General features: G+C 47.7%; 1 protein-coding gene across 1 annotated transcript in view; it reads left to right on the top strand.

Moving 5' to 3' along the window:
- The window catches only part of LOC135921812 (BTB/POZ domain-containing protein 6-like), a 38974-nt gene extending 33332 nt beyond the window's left edge, over positions 1-5642 (top strand). Inside the window, exon 4 of the mRNA XM_065456154.1 lies at positions 3405-5642. Within this exon, the coding sequence (XP_065312226.1) occupies positions 3405-4053 (649 nt within the window). The 3' untranslated portion in view covers positions 4054-5642. The remainder of the gene's footprint in view (positions 1-3404) is intronic.
- Positions 5643-15348: the final 9706 nt, after the last annotated feature.

Here is a 15348-nt window from a genome sequence, read left to right as displayed (position 1 = left end):
GTGCGTGCGCGTGCGTGCGTGCGCGCGTGTGCGCGTGCGTGCGTGTGCGCGTGCGTGCGTGTGCGCGTGCGTGCGTGCGTGTGCGCGTGCGTGCGTGTGCGCGTGCGTGCGTGCGTGTGCGCGTGCGCGTGCGTGCGCGTGCGCGTGCGTGCGTGTGCGCGTGCGTGCGCGTGCGCGTGCGTGCGCGTGCGCGTGCGTGCGTGCGTGCGTGCGTGCGTGCGTGCGTGTGCGTGCGTGTGCGTGCGCGTGCGTGCGCGTGCGTGTGCGTGTGCGTGCGTGCGTGCGTGCGTGCGTGTGCGTGCGCGTGCGTGCGCGCGCGTGCGTGCGTGCGTGCGCGTGCGTGCGCGTGCGTGCGTGCGCGTGCGCGCGCGCGCGTGCGTGCGCGCGCGCGCGTGCGTGCGCGTGCGCGCGCGTGCGTGCGCGTGCGCGTGCGCGTGCGCGCGCGCGTGCGCGTGCGCGCGCGCGTGCGCGCGCGTGCGCGTGCGCGCGTGTGTGCGTGCGCGCGTGTGTGCGTGCGCGCGTGTGTGTGCGTGCGCGCGTGTGTGTGCGTGCGCGCGTGTGTGTGCGTGCGCGCGTGTGTGTGCGTGCGCGCGTGTGTGTGCGTGCGCGCGTGTGTGTGCGTGCGCGCGTGTGTGTGCGTGCGCGCGTGTGTGTGCGTGCGCGCGTGTGTGTGCGTGCGCGCGCGTGTGTGCGTGCGCGTGCGTGCGCGTGCGTGCGCGTGCGCGTGCGTGCGTGCGCGTGCGCGTGCGCGCGCGCGTGTGCGTGCGCGCGCGCGTGTGCGTGCGCGTGCGCGTGCGCGTGTGCGTGCGCGTGCGCGCGCGTGTGCGCGTGCGCGCGTGTGTGCGTGCGTGTGGCCAGATATATAAATTAAGTAGATTATTTCCCAAACTGGAGGCGAAGCGGAGCATCTGAAAGACGCCTGCTATGAGAACCGTCTTAAACACTCAATCAACTATATTTGATAGCCTAGCTGGCGCACAACTTTCATGAAATTCTTGCATATCAGGTTAAATACTGCAGATTTCTACATATGGCTTGCTATGGCTACATATGGCTACATATGGCTACGTGTGCACTGAAGTGCACACCTAGGTAACATCCCGCCGTAAACACAAAGGTCACATACTACAATAATTATAATAAGGGTTGTTTTCTTGGGGCAAAGGAAAGGATAAGTAAAGATTTAGTACTTACAATGACTCTGCAGAGTGTATCAACGGCTGTCACAAAGTACAGATATATCTGCCTGTATTATATGTACAGACAGTTGTTATGTGCACTCTATGTCATCTACATGTGCACTCAAGTGTACACTCAGGTAACACATAGTACACACCCAGTTAACATCCTGCCGTAAACATAAAGGACACATCCTAGACGCATAATAAAGGTCACTTCCTCGAGGTATACGTTAGGATGAGTAAACATGTGGTACACACAAAGTTGGCGTCCCGGAGGTCACACAAAGGACAAGGAATCATAAAGGTCACATAGGGCACAAGAAGGAAACATAAAGGAAACATAAAGGTAATGACCATTTTCATAGGGGGAGTATGCCTTTGTGAAGGCAACTCCTAACCAAAGGCGACAGAGAAGCGTAGCTTCACGTCGAGGAAGTCCGAGTGGAGGCCGGAGTTGCAGGGAGGGGTTTAGTCGATGCAGTCGTGTAAGTCGTAAGTTTGGCGAGTTCCACTCGGTCCGTGTGAGACTGCGTGCCAAGTGTCGAAGCTGCCTAGCGGCGTCTGTCCTCGAAAGCGGAATTGGAACGCTCTGCTAAGTGTGTATCAGTTGCAACGTGGTACCGCGAATACCGTAATACAGAACTTTCCGCAATATCCAGTTGTCGTATGTTGTCATATGCCTTCCTGAAATCCGGAAATATCACTAGTATATATATTTTGTTTTCAGCGCTGTCTCGAATGTATCCTTTAATACCAAGTAAAGCGGACTCTGTAGATTTGTTTTTGCAGAGTCCATACCTCTATTCTGCAATTATGCTGTTTGTTTTTAGAAGACCTCTAATCGTCTAATTTATTGTTCGGTTGTTTTTACAAATAGAGAAGACACATATTGGCCTCTAGTTGTTGAGATTGTCAAACGACCCGCCTTTATAATTCGCATGCACTCTAGCAAGTTTCATTTGATGGAGAAAGGTGCCTCAAGTTAGTATCCAATTATAAATGTGCGACAGAAGTACAGCTATAGTACTACTCATGGCTTTTAACGGCGTCGTCCTGACGTCATCTGGGCCGCATACAGTTATCCTTTACTGGCAAAATCGCATCTTCTACTTCATGCGGGTCACTAGGAAACAGGAAAACCCAGGACGGACAGTCTGTGGCTACATAGTGGCAACATGCAAACGCATTGCGAGCACTATTAACGCCATCTACACTTAGAAAGTTCTTATTGTAAGCACCGGCGATTTATGTGTTTGGCTGCTGAGCACGAGGTCACGGGATCGAATCCCGGCCACGGCGGCCGCATTTCGATGGGGGCGAAATGCGGAAACACCCGTGTGCTTAGATTTAGGTGCACGGTAAAGAACCCCAGGTGGTCAAAATTTCCGGATTCCTCCACTACGGCATGCCTCATAATCGGAAAGTGGTTTTGGCACGTAAAACGCCATAATTTAATTTTTTTACCGGCAATTTCTACGTCCGTCATGCCTGGCTTTTGGAACTTCATTCATCTTGCCAATGCCTAACATCCACTCGCCTCTCCACGAAAAGCCAATCCTAGATAACTGTCATTTTCTCCATATTTGACCTTCAATATGTGACAGCGTCTCGCTGCTCTGAGCTTCCCACTTTCTCCTGAGCTTTTTTTTTTTGTAGCTGCACTCCTCTCCTGTTTCTCTCTCCGACTGTATGTGTACTCTGTCTCTTAATTTTGCCATATTGGTCTATTGTGGCTCGGTATGAACCTGTTTACCCTGTTCTTCCTCGCTCTTGTCTACATTCAGTTATGGTATAACTTTTGGTCGTGTATATACTCGCTATGCCTTTCTTGGGTTTGTTTCTCTGCGTGCTAGTATTTAGACCTTCGTGGTTGTTCCTGGTCACATAAAATGGTTTGTTTGTTTGTTTATTTGGTAGCCTAATTATTTATTTGTTTAATTGTCTAATTATCTTTTACTATATTTACTGAATAAACCATTTATGTATCCATTCATTTATTCATCAGATTATTATTTAGCTTCTCATTCATTTATCGTCTAATTTATTAATCATTGAATTTATTTAATTCATTGTTCGATTAACGGCTTGAATAATTACTTAATCAATCATTCATTCATTTAGGTATTTATTCTTTATTTGTTTAATTACATAATTAATCATTTATGCATTTACTGATTATTTGATTATTTTTCTAAATATTTATTTTTCATTCACGCAAGGCAGGTACTTCTACAGCGGCCACCTGGATGTGGCAAACGTGCACCAGGCCGCCTGCACCCGCACCGCTGCTTCCAAGTACCTCGTCCCGGAGCTGGCGCAGAGATGCGCCGAATTCGTGCTCCGCTGCATGCGGCTCGATGATGTGTGTCCTCTCCTGGACTACGTTCTGACCATGGGCGAAAGAGATCTACACGCTCCCGCCGGTGACCTCATCCTCAACCACAGTGCCGACGTGCTTTCCTCTTCAATGTTCCAGTCCTCCACCGAGGCCACCGTGAAATACGTGCTCGAACACGTTGCCAATGTCTCGGAGGCATCGGTGCTAGACGCCGTCTACGCTTGGACATATCAGCAGTGCTATAAACGATCCTGGGGTAACGGTATCTCGGTTAATGCCTGTCGGTCCATCATGATGCCACTGTTCCCCCAACTGCGGTTTCTCGCGCTGACGGCGACAGAGTTCGTAGAAGGTCCCAGCACGTGGGGAATCCTTACCGATACCGAAGCGCGGGCCATTCTTAGCAATATCGTCAAAGATCGCTCGATGCCTATGCCAAAGGGATTCTGCGAGATCCGTGAGCCCCGCGTGGCGGAAATGAAACCAATTCAAAAGAACGCAAATCAAATCAAAGCAGTTTTATTTCGTCAATAAAGAAATGGAGGGACGCCTGCACAAAAAGTGAAAACTAGTTCCCTTGACCAAGGTTCAGGCGGCCGTTTACCTGGCGAGCAGCCGGGGTGACCAGCGAAAAAAATGCACTTAGTAATACAATTCATTCGTAATCTAGCGGGGCAGCGCAAAAATTACCGATAGTAGCACAGAACCTCTTCTGTCTTCGTCTTGTGCGCAAAACGCTGCATTCGCGACCTACCAACATGCCCTAAATAGTCTCCTTTCTACAGTATTAATGAAGAATGCTTTGGCGACATTCGATACCCGTATTCCGGTAGACAGGACATTCGCACATAATTTAACGTATTCCGAGCGGTTTCATTTGACCGCCTCATACAACAGTGTCAGTGCGTCTGTTTCCGTCTACCTCTCTCCATTTTTTTCTTTTTCTGTACTCTAATGCGCATATATGAAGTATCCCAGCACAGCAACGCGTTTTCCTTGATACTTCGTCGCAGATGTTTTCTTTTTCTTCTCTTGCCTGCAGGTTACACATGTGTAGCCTTTCATTTCTAGGGAGAGTTAGAACGTATCATTGTGCATGTAATTTGAAGAGATCAAAACATACTTTATTGGATATGTTTAATACAGCGCCGCGTGTATGGCGCAGATAACTTTCGGTTGTGCACAGGAAGCAAAGGTAACAGAAAAGCGTATTTTCGATACTTCGAGCGATAATTAGATGCCGGTCAACGAATCACCGACCAACGCACTTGGAACTACATGTTCTCAAGGAAAAATAGTAGAGAACATTACGTCGCGCAGCCAGCCTTGGCAAACGAACGCTCCGTGACGCCAGTACCTTTGCTCAATGCCAGCCCAGCACGTGACCTCTTGCGTCGAGATCCCGGAGCAAGGATCTAGATTTGCCGAGACGCTTGGAGCTGGGTAGTTGGTTCTTTATTCTATTAGCCCCGCTGCTAGCGTGACGTCAGGGCACGGGCTCGCGCCTGTTCGTCTGCTGCAGTTCGTGCGGTGTCCAGGCGCCTTCTGCAGTGTTTGCGTTTGTTCACTCTCGTTCCCTATGCTTGTATAATTACGACGGTCCTGTTAAACATGCATATTACGACGTCTACGTACGCGAAAATATAATCAAGCAGCTTGTTTTAATCAAGCAGCTTGAAAGTGTAGATGCGCGCATCTACACTTTCCAGCGGTAGCTCACGTAAATAATAAAAGCATAGAGGCAAATGCACAGCACATAATAATCTAGTCAGGATTCCATACCCACCATGGTGCAACATGCGTGTCCCCGTTAAACGCTGGCTATATATGATTTCTACAACATTTATCTTGATTTTAACCCGCTAAAACATGTTTGTTCAGGACAAGTAGTACACGGTATAATATCGAATTTTTCGATTCACAGAAACACTCGGCAGTAACACGAGGACTTAACACTGCAGTTACGATTCTGCCAGTACCACTTGCTTTTTAACTGCATCTCAAAATTTGTCTGTTCTTCACCGGTTAAACTTAAGTGGCGGTAATTTGAAGTGAAGCTGACTGAGGCATACATCTGTTTGCAGCACATGGAAATAAAGGTACCAATATTTATTCCCTCTTCGTGCTACATGTTCAACTCACTTGAGCAATTTACTGGTGCTTCCTTGAGAAACAGACATAATGAATCCGTTTGGGGAACTGACAGTCTGATAGGGCCAAATATTTATGTGAAATATGCCCTTTGTACTGTTTCGCTACAGCCAACAAGAAACCGAAGTCTAATTTATTAGTAGTGTGGCACATATTGAAGATATTGTTCCCCAGTGGAAGTCAAAGGTCAAGTGAATTCGTGTGAAGCTTGTGATGTCTTTATAAGGCGGGTATGCGAAGTCCTCTTTTATGTACTGGCGAGGCGAATATTTTTCAGTTTGTATAATTAAACAACGCAGGGTCGAGACATGATGAGGCAGAATAATTGCATTTTCGATTTGAAGGCAGCCTACGCCGCGCTGCAGTGCGTCGAGTGTGCTATAGGCATTGTAATTGGCGCTGTAAAGGGCTACTTCATGGTTTCAATTCGAAGTTGTAGTGAACTGCTGGGTTTCGCGAACAATGCCTGCCTCACCATAACGACGGTTGGCTGCTTCCGTTGAGGGAGGTGTGTGCCATATCGATAATAGCTAGTGAGGGCCACTATGACACATTTCATCGCTCGCAGTTGATTGGTTCTCGATCTTAACCACAAAGTTTTCTTTCATGTGGCTTCTGTCTTGGTATTCGAGAAGTATATATGTACTATACTTGATGCACCGTCGTGATAACAGCCAATGCGTTTCTGGGTGCCTGTTTCAGAGAGTGATGGGGGAAAGTAGTACCAAACCTTTTCATACAAAATGCGCGCCTAACTCTTCCTTTTGGGCCTTACTACAATTGCCCCATTTTACTAAAAACTCATCAGAGCAATAAGAATCATGATGAAAGCGTCGCTGGGCAGTGTCCTTCTGGCACGGATCTGTAATGTTGACACCAAATATCGAGGTGTTTATTCCCCGTAAAATGCGATGTCTGTAATAGCTAAGTACCAAGAGAATGTTGAATGTTTAGAGGAGCATCATACATAACTTCGCGTGTTGAATTTGCATAAATTATTTTTGGCAAAATTAGCGGACAGACACATGTATGCATTGCAAGACCAGTAGAGCCCTTCAGCGCTACATATTTTGCAATATCCAAGTCGCAAATTTTCATGACTCACGTGGTTGTAAAAAAACTACCGTTCAGGCATGGCAGCAGAAATAATAAAAAAATGGAGGACGCTTAAGCTTCGCCTTCAAGAGTGGAACGCGATGGCGTTATCGCACCCTGTTCTCATCGCCCACTCAAACGATTTACGCGAGCCAAACGTCGCGATCGGCACAGACAGCCGGGCCGCAACGCGCCATTAAGGCGGACGCGATCATGAGGCGAGTGGATCGCCACGTGTCGGGGCGGCGCCGTACATTGCGAGGAGGGGGTCTTCTGTGTTTGCCACAAGATGGCTCTGCGTGTGCGCAGAGCGCAGAAGAAATGTAGCGGAAACGTACTTCGCTAATCGTGTAACTGCGACTTATGTAATTTACATGCTCATAATTACCGATATACACCGCAGTATAACTTTTTACGGCACCTTTCTAAGGCAACAACGCATTCACTAGAGGCGCTTTTGTCCCTCTTTGAATTATCGAACTCGTGGGTGAGTCGGAAAGCGGTCGCACGATGATGCCGTGAGCAAGGCGTTGCTACCGGATGAAAGAGGTGTTGGTGAGCTTCATTTTAAAGCAGCAGGTATGAGGCGAGTGTTCTGGAAACTGCGGCCGAACATTCCGGCCGAATCACTGCAGGCGGGGAAACCGCCACCGTAGTTTCGTGCCGTAGAAACCGAAACGGGGCATGGGGGCTTGCGATGTTGTCGTGAGGGTAGACACCATAAGATAGGGTTTCTTTTCTCTCGATATGGCGATCCATCTTCCTGAAGCATTACGGGTAGCGACTCTGAATGTACGAGGTCTTGGAGCAAGGTGACTGTGTCAACGTAGTCGCGTTCTCTTAGAAAACAATCTACACGTGGTGGCAATCCAAGAAACCAAAATTGATAGCCAGGAAGCGACTGATCGAATGGTGTCCAATTTCCGTCAGCATCAAGATGTTTGTGTGTGTCATTCTGTCGGTGCCTCTGGTGGTTGTGCCCTTTTCATCCGCAATAGTGTCGGTATAACTGCACCATTGCTCTCTTCATGTCAAAGTGGACGCCTCCTGGTGGTCGATTTTTTTGCAATATGGTCTGAATTTCTGTGTCATTTGTGCTTATACTCCAAATGTAGAGGCAGAGAGAAGTTTTCTAGCATTTTCAGACATATCTTGATTATAAAAAATTACTAGTTTTGTTGGGTGACTTCAATTCTGTGCGTCGTTCAGTAGACTGTGTAAAATATTTGCCAGTGCGAGATACGAGTGCGGAGGTCTTGAATGTTGTAGTTCACGACCACAACCTAGAAGATATCGGAAGTGTTGTCACAAATTGTACGCATCCGCAATTCACACATTTTCAAGGCGATAGCCATGTACGATTGGACAGGCTGTACGTGTCGTTTTAACTTGTGCCACTATGCACATCGTACGAGGTTAAGCCAGCGTCTTTCAGTGACCACTGTCTAGTTATTGCAACCTTTGATAAAAAAGAAAACAAAGTACTTCAAGTGGGAAATTTGGAAACTTAATGCGAAAATGATGGAGGATCAAGGTTTCGTTAAGGATGTAGATGAGGAGCTAAAGAAGCTACTCACAGTCCAACCTTTAAGTATTGGTGTAGAGTGGGAGGAGCTTAAGCAATTAGTAAAAATGAAAGCCATCGAAAGAAGTGGCACATTGCGTTATGAAGACAAAAGAAACGAAACACTGCTTCGTGAGCAACTTGAATTTCATAGAGAATGCTCCCAACCAGGTACTTAAACCAACGAATTAAGGAACATAAAAATTCAGTTGGAGAGAATTGATGCACAAAAACAGAGCGGCGGTTATTCATGCACGGACCGAGAAGCTGTGGGCCGGTGAAACGCCCACAAAACGTCTGTTATCGGACGAAAAACGATACGCTTGCAATAAGGAAATACGGCAAATAAGAAGCGGGAATGACGTTTCGGAGGACCGCAATGTAATCAAACACGTCGTCGCTGATCATTTCAAACAATTGCTCGGTCAACCGTGCACCGTTATAGGGGGCTTTCAAGCGGAATTTCTGTCGTTAGTGCCAAAGCTGGATGAAGAACGTGTTTGGAACAACCAATTTCCATGAAAGAAATAGAGGATGCAGTAGATGCACTACCTGTTGGCAAAGCACCCGGCCCTGACGGCCTAGGAGTAGCATTTTATAAAACATTCAAAACAATTATAGCCCAGATTCTACTCAGTTATCGCCGAATCGTATAAGCAAAAAATATATACCACTGTCCTTCACAACTTCGCACATCGTTCTCATCCCAAAAACTGAGGCACCTGAAAAACACCAGTTGGTGGGGTCTCATCGCCCCATAAGCCTTACCAGCGTCGACTAAAAGATATTTATGAAGGTGTTGGCCAAACGATTGCAGGGTGTGATAACAAAGCTGGTTGACACGCATCAGACCTGTGGTATAAAGGGTAGAAGCATCGCCACGAACATACACGTAGCTCGAAGCGTGCTAGAATGTTGTGATGTATTTGGCGATTGAGTGGCTATGATCCAACTAGATCTCGCTAAAGCCTTCGACCGTGCTTCCCACGATATTCTCTTCGCCATATTGGATAACTCCAACGCAGGAAGCGTAATAACAGGCAGTGTCAGGATGGCGTATGCTAACTTCTGAACTCAGGTCATTGTCAGGTCCGCGTCAGGCAGGGATGTCCGCTGTCGCCCCTGCGATTCGCGGCTTACCTTGAGCCTTTGTGAAAGGTCATCCAAAACAATGAACGGATAACCGGCTTCAGGCTACAGTCAACACAGGTGAAAATATTGGCGTATGCCGATGACATCGCCATATTCTCTTCAAATAGAAATAGTATTTGTGAGGCCGTGGCGGTAGTTGAATCCTTCTGCTAGGCACCGGAGCGCAAATAAACTGGGAGAAGATTTATGGGTTTTGGCACGGTGAATGGGAAGAAACGCCAGACTACTTCGCTGGACTTCGGTGGTCAACCACTACAACAACCTACCTAGGCGTGCCTCTCGACTCTTATCGCGACCCTGAGTCGTACTGGAATGAACAAGTGGCGAGAACAAAGGAAAAGGCTAACGCGTGGCAGGGGCGACAGCTGTCAATGTTCTCGCGCGCCACAGTCTGTAACCTATTTCTTACGTCCAAGATATGGTATGTCGTGAATGGGCTGTGTGCTTCGCGGATCAACATGCAAAAAATCCACTGTATCTTCGCCATTTTCATATGGGCATCGACTTGGGAAAGGACCAGCCGCACAAACTTGTTCTTTCCAGTACAGAAAGAGGGCCTTGGGTTGGCACAAGTTGTGTCGCGCTTTATGTACCTTTGCAATCAGAATGATGTGTTCCTTCGCACAGTCATGCAAGTGCTTTTATGTCGTCACCTTCCAGGATTTGTTGTATGCTCGTGTGAAGCAATGCATGGTGCCGTTAAAGGTTACCTGCGAGAAGTCGTGCTTGCGTACAGAATGTTGCATGTGCGGTTTTCAGTGCAGTATCTCGCCAATATTACTAGGAACAAACTGTATAAGGACTTAAGTGACACTATGCTCCCTGTACCGGTTTACCGTATGTCAAACCGTGGAGGCCCAGGAGATGTCCTCAAAAGGCTTAAAAGAATGCCAGTACACCCTTTCGTAAAAAACTTTTTTTCTTTAAACTACACACTAACACATTATCAGTTAAAACATGGATGCATAACAGGGGTATTTTCGTCCCGTGGTCCATTAACTGCTTCTTATGCAAGAAACCTGAAACGATAGAGCATGCGTTTCTAGATTGCTGGGATCCCATATTTTTGTGGGATGTCCTACAAATGACGTCAAAGAAAGAGTTACCTTTAGATCCACATGGAATAAGATTCTTACCGGTAGAAACGGAGGCTTTTTCGTATGACGCTATAATGCTCCTGGGCCTCCACAGTTCGCGGAAAGCTAGAACGCAGTTCAACAATGCTGATGTCAATTCACGACCTAAACGTGATCACTTCATTGAATTTGTAGTACGGTTCAGGGATGCCCATCGGGCCCTCCCTTAACAGCCGACATGGATTGACATGCTAGATAAACTTGCAGCAGTGAAAAAAATTTTTATATTTCGTACCAGCAAAATCCTTGTTGACATGTGCTTTTGTGTATTGTTTGTGTATGTCAAAGCCGGCAATAAAGAAAAACTCGTGGCTGAGTGCTGGCGTATCCGTCTCGCACTCCGGAGACCTTGCTTCGATTTCCACCCAGCCCATCTTGCAAGTTGTTTTTTATTTATGAAGTGGCTTCCCGGATTTATCACTCACGGTGAACGCGCCGACACCGACGCTGATGACACCGGCTTTTCTGCGACACGAGCTCCTTAACACTGTCGCGTTAAAATATCCTTCAGTACGTACTTTTCGAGCCGCCAATACCCCAAGCATGCACGAAGGCAACGAGCGCGCGCGGCAGCCGAGCGAGCGACCTCTCGACCGTGAGGTCACTCGCGAGAGGACGCCACTCCAAATTCTCGCACCTAATGGGTAGTCTTTAATATTTGCGCGCTCGGCCGGCAGCTGCTCGGCTGCTCTGCCTGTATCTTAGTCGCATATTGCCTGTAACTCTGGTCACGTGTTTGGACGGCGCACTTTGCTTCAATCGTGTTGCGCGATGCTCTCTCATATCTTCTTTCCTTCCTCCATGGTTTGAACTGTTTGATTAAACAAATGTTGTTCTGTGCGATGTTACGCGTCTGTGCGACAGTAAGGTTCTTGCCGAGGCTGAGGACGCTGGGGAACAGCTGCCGCTGTTAACCCGGCCGTAAATCGCCGCAATCTGTCATGTGCCTCGGTGTCCTTTCGCCACACTCATGGGAACTGGAAGGCTTTCTTCTGATGACCGAAGACGCTGGGATTATTTCATACGAAGTCGTCTCCCCCATGCGATATCTCGTCTAAAGCTGGAACCGCATGGCACGTTTTCCGCGAGCGAAAAACGTCAGGCGCGGCGAACGCACGCGTTGCCGAAGACGCGCGAGCACCCGCACGAAGAAAGGGAGCGGCGCTTTCGCGCCGCGTTTGCCGGGTTGCCAGACAACATAACTCCCAATGACACGAACTGTCTGTTACTCCATATATATGTTGTTAAACTTACAGAACACTACAATAAAATAATCTTAGTGTAATTATACAGCGAAATTTTTGTCCAAACTGTATTTATCAAACTTAAATTCAAGCAGGAAGATTGTGTGCGAAACTGCGACTGTGTACCTTTCGCATGCTGAGAGGCCGCTGCTTGTTTACAACTTCACATAGAAAATAGTGTCGGTCGCTTACTACCGAGCAGAAGAGGCGATTGCTACTATTAAGGGGGATGCTGAGGGCATCTGCTATACCGTCTACGCTGAGGGTATCTGCTATAGCTCGCCAAGCCTGGCCACGTTTGATGTTGTTCTTGTAATTGCGGTCGCGTACGTCCCACAGCACGCAACTTCTCCACTTCTGTTATTAGGACCTCGTTGAATGTTGCTTTGTCCATTTTAGGTGAACACGTTGCGCGAACGAAATCGCGGAAGTACGTGCTTTCATTGACGCACGCGCCAGTTCTGCAGAGAAAAAAATATTGCGCCAGAGGTTTCGTCGAGATGCGCAGAGAGCAGGGCCATCTGGTGGAAAAACCAAAATGGCATATGACCAAATGCCACGTGACTTACCTGAACTCTGATTATGGTTATGCCAATGAGCTCTCAAGAGCTCATTGGCATAACCAGCATGGTCACGACACAGCTCCTTGTTTGCAAGTGTAGATAACGAAGCATGGACCCGCAAAATGTGCTGGTGCAGATAATTTCGAAGGCAGAAATTGAGAAGCAACGGGCCTGTGTAGAATACAAAAAGTCGGAACTCGACTGCCTTCCAGCGGTCGAGCTCGTCGAGTCCGCGTGGCCTACGGGGAAATTCACTAGAAATGTGAGGATTTAGCAGCTTGCTCTATTCATTAAATGTGTGCCTATCCAGAGGTCCCGAAGGAACCCGCAGTGGTTCAGAAATCCACAACTGGAGCCATTTCCGCACGACATCCAGTAATGCGAGATGCAAGTAATCAAGTGGGAGGTCATTTACAATGTCAATGGGCAGGTACAACAGGCCAGATTGTCCCTTGTGATGTTCAACATCATGCTGCTCCCTGAAACTCTCCTCCGTTCGTAACGGACAGTCGATGTCGCAAAATACTACTTTTCCATTTATGTAAGATCCCTCGACTGTGCACTTTGCGCAATCACTGTACCCTCCATGGTCTTTTGTCATAGTAATGAAGGCTCGCGCTGGAGCATCACAGATGATCGAGCCAACTGTCACCTGAACAGTGTCGCCATTGATATTCATACCTCGCACAAGCAAAGTTTGCAGCTCTCGAACAAAAGGCCTCAGGAAAATCATTTGACGAGGATAGCTTAGACTGTCCAGCAAACGCACCACAACAAATGGTGGCACATTGCCGCAACCACGGGGCAAGCACTGTATGGGCCCCAGTTGCATTTTGGAGCTCTTTGACAAGCGGACGCCATCTACATTAAATGAGAGTGGAATTACAGCTGGCAGCTTTTCTACATGAGACAATGAACGCTGAAAGCCCAACGCAAGTGCGAAATGAGAATACTTTCCTGGCACCTAGGCACAAAGGGGAAATTCATCCAGGTTTTTTCGAGGGGTCTGCATAAGTGTACGACCGTCCTCCGGTAACTGAGAAAGTCCCCCCTGTGTCCTTAGCGTGTTCAGCAAAGCTGTTAACGCCCTTCTTTTGATACCATATTCGTTTGCCCATTTACGCAAGGAATCCTGCAGTCCATCATGTACGCTTGTGCGCTCTTTACTGTCACTACTGCTGTAAGCACCAAAGTGAGCAGACTCAAGATTGACTTCTACCTACTGTTCCCCGTCATCTGCGTCTACGGCCGTGAGGTCTTCGCAACAGTGCTCTTCAAATTCCGCAATTGAGCGATTTAAGCTTTCTAAGCTGTTCCCACTGCTGTCACGTGGTGATTCGAGAGGTTCAACGAATGCTATTTACTCCGAGTCATGCCGGCTACTTTCACAACCCCCCTGAACTCCTTCTTTCGCAAAAACATCAATAACTTTTCTTGTCTCCCTACTTGCCTTCTCGCAAGCACGCCTGTCGGGTGGTCGCGACATTCGGTGCGTAGGAAGCGAGAACGAAGCAGTTTTACTTGTACGCAATAGGCCTACTAACAATAGCCCTAACAGCACTTTTGTGAAGAGAGTCGGTACTCCCCGCGCAGAAACTGGCCCTTAGATCACACGCACGGAACAAAAGATCTATCACCGCGTTTCCAAAGTGCAAGGTAGCAGTGCGTCAGTTGAAAGGTGCGCGAGAAAGGCACCTGCACTCAAGAATAAGACGCGATACGGCACCCGCCGAACCCAGTGAATCGGCGCGCACGTTCAGCGATGGCACGTTCGTCGCTTCACACATTGATGACTATGACGATTGAAGGTGCATATTACAAAAGAGTAACGTAAACTACTAAAACCGAAATGCCACAAAGCCTATTAAAATATACAAAATATCTTTTAAAAAATTTTAGTATTTTGAGCAGAGTACAAATGCGCATAATCCATGTTGCTGAAAAAAAAAACGAAAAAAAGTTCTAGTACGATGGTACGGCTTGGTGAATCACCCTAATACGCCGAACAAGAACATCGGTTTTGTTAACAATACAAACATTCATTCGCTCAGAACAGAACAGAATAAACGCGTGGACTTTAGCATACTGTTGTTTATGGAATGATGCCCTAGTACTCCACACCCTGGACGGTGCGCGAGGCCGTGCATAAAGGTAAAAATCCGCACTTAAGTGTTAGGTCAAATTTTCTTTAGCCCGTGTTCAAAGTCCGGGCTCTTAAATGCAAAATAAGTGAATCAGCGAATTTCGTCTTTTCCCAAGTGTTCTACCTAGGAGATTAATATTATGGCGACGGTCACTTGCAATATGAATTCGAATAGCTCTTTTTGGGAGATATGAATATTGAATTAAATCATCGTAACCATCGCCTGTAGCTTCGCGTCTGTGCTTATGTCCAGGGCATAAATCAATGGACGCTGCAAGGCATTCCTATGCGCACATCCACGGGAAGCACACCGCTGATCAATCCATAAACAAACATCCTATGGACGTCCACCGTATCAAAGTATGCGGACATTATGTTATGTCCCAAGAACTAGGCCGCCTGTTCGTACCACGGATATTGTTTCCCGGACGTGGACGTTCGGATCTAAATCGGATATCCACCAGATATCTGTGGTCCATGGGGATATTGTGTAAGTGTTGGATGTCGGAAACGTAGAATGATTTCTTACGACCCGCGCACCCCCTTTCGTTTACAGGTCTGATTGGTGGATGTCTGATTTTCATTTCAATAATTACTTCTCTCCACCTTGCTGGTTTCCGCAGAACTATTACGTCAAACACTTGCCTTTGCTTCGAGTTGTCGACAAATATTCGTCTTCGTCCTGACATCTGCTAGCTGCCTGGTTAGCTGAGATGGTAGAACGGCTGCTCCGGAAAGGCGGTGGTTCCGGCTTCGAAATCCAGACCAGGACGCACTTTAG

The sequence above is a fragment of the Dermacentor albipictus genome, chromosome 8 (assembly GCF_038994185.2).
Source record: "Dermacentor albipictus isolate Rhodes 1998 colony chromosome 8, USDA_Dalb.pri_finalv2, whole genome shotgun sequence".
NCBI lineage: Eukaryota > Metazoa > Arthropoda > Arachnida > Ixodida > Ixodidae > Dermacentor > Dermacentor albipictus.
This window is presented reverse-complemented; position numbering and strand designations above follow the sequence as displayed.